Genomic DNA, 4,889 nt, shown 5'->3' on the forward strand with positions numbered 1-4,889 from the left:
AGTCGAAAATATCAATATTGTTCGGAAATAGCCGGCGTATCGGCACTGCGGCTATAAATCTGCGAGGTGTCGGCTCCTATCGGACGCTCATTCTCCGCGTGATGGTTTGTATCATTTGCAAAGCAACACACGAAGTATTAAAAGTACCCAAGTACAGATTGAGATTAAAATTTTAATTTATTAATATTGATAATCAGAAAACATACTTTATTGTAATGTTCTACGTAACTCGGAGGACATATGAATGTTGGGGTAATTTGCCAGACAATAGGTGAAAGGTGGCAAATTAGAGAAAGTCGCTAAACACACGACAAATTAAATATCACACGCGACACGACGACAATGATGAATGGTATAGATTTACTATCAATCGTGAAAAGGTTTGTCGTTTACTAAACTGTAACACTAATTGACAGTCATTACCTGTTATAAGTTTCCTCAACTTTCCAAAATTGAAGTTCCGAAAAACGCATATAATAATTTTTGCAAAGGTAATTTTAAATGTTTACTTACTATTAGATATCAAAAACATTCCGTGGGTATTAACTATACCCACGGAATGTTTTTGATTAGATCCCGTTGATTAGAGGCATAATTCCTAATGTAGCAGATCTTCTAAAGTGTCCATAAACATGGTGGTTATATTCTATTTGGTCTCGACAAGTAAGCTCAGTGCTTGCATACTCATTGAACTTTAGCTCTGATAGCGTCGCAAATGTCTAAGATGATTAAAAAGAATTTAAAAAGTATTGACAGTTGCAGCATTGAGATAGAATTTTCGGTTGAATACGGAATTTTAGATTCTCTTGGACGCTGAAATAACAAAAATGCCTACCCATCGCCGTTCGAGTACTTCTATAAGCGGAAGACGTTTAAGTGGCCAACGTGTTCATGGAGAGACCTCTGAACTTACGCTGTTGAAAGAAGAAAACCATACTGGTGATCATTTTCTCACACCAGCTCAGTTAGAAGCTGTTTTCAGGACTAACCTAACCACAGGCCTTACCGAAGAGTTTGCTCAAGAATTATTGGCAACCCATGGCGAAAATAGATTAAAGAAACTTAAAGGCAATAGTTATTGGAAAATATTTCGGCATAACTTATTTGGATGGTTTCAGTGTGTTCTTTGGTGTGGTGCTGTTTTAAATTTCGTCGGATATTTCTTTTCCCAAGATATTGATAACGGTGAAAGTTCTGGACATTCTGGAAAAGAATATTTATACTTAGGTTGCGTTATTACGGCTACTATTGTCGGTACTGGACTCTTTGGATTTTACCAAGAAGCAAAGAACATAGCTGTAATGAGTGGGTTCGAAAAAATGGTACCACCTAATGCTACTGTAATAAGAGACGGTGTTAAAAAATCTATACCCAATAGTCACATCGTATTGGGAGATATTGTGGAAATGACAGCAGGTGAAATTGTTCCTGCAGATGTGAGAATACTATCGTGTTCTAATTTTAAAACAGATATGGCATCTTTAACTGGAGAATCGGAACCTATCAAACACAGGCCAGAGTATACTAACGCTAACCCATTAGAGTCAAAAAATATGGTATTCTTCGGGTGCCCTGTTACCGAAGGTAGTGCAAAAGGAATCGTAGTAGCAACAGGTGAGTTAACAGAAATAGGAAAAATAGCTGGCTTGGTAACTGGCTTAGAGAAGGAAGAAACACCGATAGCTAAGGAAATAACTCATTTTATCAAGCTTATTTGCGGCGTGGCTTTTACATTTGGTATAATGTTTTTTGTAATGGTTTATCTAATACAAAAAAGTTGGCTATCGGCATTACAATATATGCTTGGTATTGTATTAGCAAATGTCCCTGAAGGTCTTATTGTGACATTAACAGTGTGCATGACATTGTCAGCAAACCAGTTAAAACGAAAAAATTGCCTTGCAAAAACTTTACAAGCTGTAGAAACATTGGGTTCAACCTCTTGTATATGTTCAGATAAAACTGGAACACTTACTGAAAATCAAATGAATGTTTCACATTTATTTTGTAACTATACTATTTACGACAAAACAGATCATGCGCATGTTTCTGATCATGCATATGCAACATTAAGCCTTGCTGCTTCTCTTAATTTGAAAGCTACGTTTGCTCATGATTCCTTACATTTTCCTATAGAAAAAAGAAAGATTCTCGGAGATGCATCAGAATCTGCTATTTTAAGATATATGGAAATTAACCGATCTGCTACAAAAACCAGAGAAGATAATCCAAGAGAAGCTGAAATCCCTTTTAGTTCAGCTTATAAATACCAAATCACGATACATAGAATGCATGCCACACACAGTTATTATTTAATAATGAAAGGTGCCCCAGAAATTGTGTTGGAGTTTTGTGTTACAGTACTTACCGATGAAGAGGACCAGCCTTTGACTCCACAAGCTAAAAAGGAACTTAAAGCAAATTTTATTAAACTAGCTAATATGGGTGAACGTGTGATTGGTTATTGCGACTACCAGTTGCCTCTGGCTGAATACCCATTAGGCTATAAATTCAACACACAAGAACGTAATTTCCCTGTCGAGAATTTGAGATTTTTAGGAGCTATTTCTATGATTGATCCACCAAGACTTGATATTGATAAATCTATTTCTCTTTGCCGCCAAGCAGGTATTCGAGTAATAATGGTTACTGGTGATCATCCTGTAACAGCATTAGCAATATCAAGACAATGCGGCACTATTACACAGCCTACTGCATACGACTATGCTTTTGAACATCACATAGAACTTTCCGATGTACCACCGCATATAAAGCAACAATTCCGTTCTGCTGTCATTACTGGTGACGAATTACGAAAAATGAGCGCACACGATTTAAAAGCATGTCAAAAAAGATATAATGAAATTACATTTGCTAGGACCAGCCCACAACAAAAATTATTCATTGTAGAATCGTATCAGTCCTTAGGCCACGTTGTTGCTGTGACAGGAGATGGTGTGAATGATTCTCCCGCTTTAAAGAAAGCTGATATTGGTATTGCGATGGGGATTACCGGAACAGAAGTATCGAAACAGGCTGCTGATATGATACTCATGGACGATAATTTTGCGTCTATAGTCTTAGGAATACAGGAAGGTAGGCGTATTTTTGACAATTTAAAAAAAACAATAGCGTATACCCTTACTTCAAATACGCCTGAAATGCTACCGTTTGTTTTATATGCTTGTTTAGGAATGCCGTTACCCATGACTCTTATTTTAATTTTGGTCATAAATGTTGGTACTGATTTGCTACCTGCAATGAGCCTAGCATATGAAACTTCGGAATCTGACATAATGAATATGCCGCCACGTAAACTTACTGATCACCTTGTCAATAGAGCATTGATATTTATGGCATATTTTCAGATTGGATTAATTCAGTTTTGTGCTGGAATGTACTGCTATTTTATAGTATTTGCACAGAGCGGTTTTTTTCCCTCAAGTTTATTTTTTGTACGTAAGGAGTGGGAATCAACGGCAGCAACTGTTAAGGACACAATTGGTCGATCTTGGTTGTACGCTGAACGTAAGAGTCTAGAAAGAAAAGCGCAAACTGCTTACTTTGTTGCTGTGTGTTGGACACAAGTTTCTGATGTAATAATTTGTAAAACCCGACGAATTTCTTTGCTTGAAAAAGGGATGAAAAATCATGTCTTGAATGCAAGTATTTTTGTTGATTTTGTAGCCGCCTTGTTTGTAACGTACCTTCCTTTCTTTAACGAGATTTTTGGTACCGAACCAATAGCCTGGCATGAATTTATTTTATCATTACCATTTTTCATTCTAATGATTCTTGGTGATGAATTACGAAGATTTTTGATTAGACGTTCCTACTCAAAATGGGTAGAACAAGAAACTTATTACTGAGATTCATTTTTTAAAGATAAAAAGTGTTGATAGTTTGCTTACGTAGGTAAGAACGATTATTTGGTTTGCCCTTGTTATTTAAGAATAATAATAAAATATAGCTTATCTAATTATTTGTCTTTAAATAATAATCATCATCATCATTTATCACCCATTACCGGCCCACTACTGGACACGGGACTCCTCCCACAGGGAGAAGGAGTTAAGGCCTTTTATAATGTATTTAAATAATTCATATTGTACATGCCGTTAAAAGACTGAACAAAGATCAACAGGCGATGTTATTTATGACCTGTAGCGCAAGTGCCCTAAAGTTATATATTTTCGTAATTTTTAAGTCACTGGGACGACGTAGGTAAGTTTTCAGTTAGTAATAAACAATTTTATAATTTAAATTCCCAAATATTTGTATGCTATCTATACAAATGAACTCTAAAGATGATTGCGGCGTGGCAGGCGCGTGCTGCTTGAGTCAGCGAGGTAAGTGCTGGCCACAATTAAGATTGCACCAATGAAGACACATGCTGAAGTGTTTTCTAATTATGTTCGACATCAATCACAGCTCACCCAGAGTCAGCCAGAACACCGCCAATCAAGTAATTGCATCGCGTGCATCGACTTTTCGGCCCTCGATAATAATAGGCATTTTATTGCCCGTAATGTAGTCTCTAGGGCCGTGGGCCGGCGTTCAGTAAAAGTCCCTGCTTTTAATTTAGATTAACATATTTAGGAAGCTCTTACATCCGTTATGGATATTGTTTTGTAATCAATTAAACGCTGGCTTGTCTATTTATGATACGATAATGGAATGTTGATATCGTTGAGTGCTAGCTATCAATTTGATTGATTTAAAAAACACGCAACGCTGCCCTTACGTTTTGGTACCGTAAAGTGCTATGAGTCAGCTTCTAATCCAGCGGCATCTCACGTCAGCTAGAATATCTGACGGCATGACGAAAAAGATTTCTATTTGTGGGACGGCATGCACGTCCGTGACCCACACAAAGTAGGTGATACTAA

At 37.0% G+C, this 4,889-nt stretch overlaps 1 protein-coding gene across 1 annotated transcript; it reads left to right on the forward strand.

The window, feature by feature from the left end:
• Positions 1–827: 827 nt before the first annotated feature.
• On the forward strand, positions 828–4,590 carry LOC120637463 (sodium/potassium-transporting ATPase subunit alpha-like). The gene is made up of 2 exons (XM_039909317.1): positions 828–3,596; positions 4,441–4,590. The coding sequence occupies exons 1-2, from the start codon at positions 828–830 to the stop codon at positions 4,588–4,590; spliced, it is 2,919 nt and encodes a 972-aa protein (XP_039765251.1).
• Positions 4,591–4,889: the final 299 nt, after the last annotated feature.

Source organism: Pararge aegeria, chromosome 3 (assembly GCF_905163445.1).
Source record: "Pararge aegeria chromosome 3, ilParAegt1.1, whole genome shotgun sequence".
Lineage (NCBI taxonomy): Eukaryota > Metazoa > Arthropoda > Insecta > Lepidoptera > Nymphalidae > Pararge > Pararge aegeria.

Coding starts and splice junctions, on each gene's coding strand:
- LOC120637463 (XM_039909317.1), top strand. CDS start 828: ATGCCTACCCATCGCCGTTCGAGTACTTCTATAAGCGGAAGACGTTTA. Junction 3,597..4,440: donor GTTGGACACAAGTTTCTGAT/GTAATAATTTGT, acceptor CAGCTCACCCAG/AGTCAGCCAGAACACCGCCA.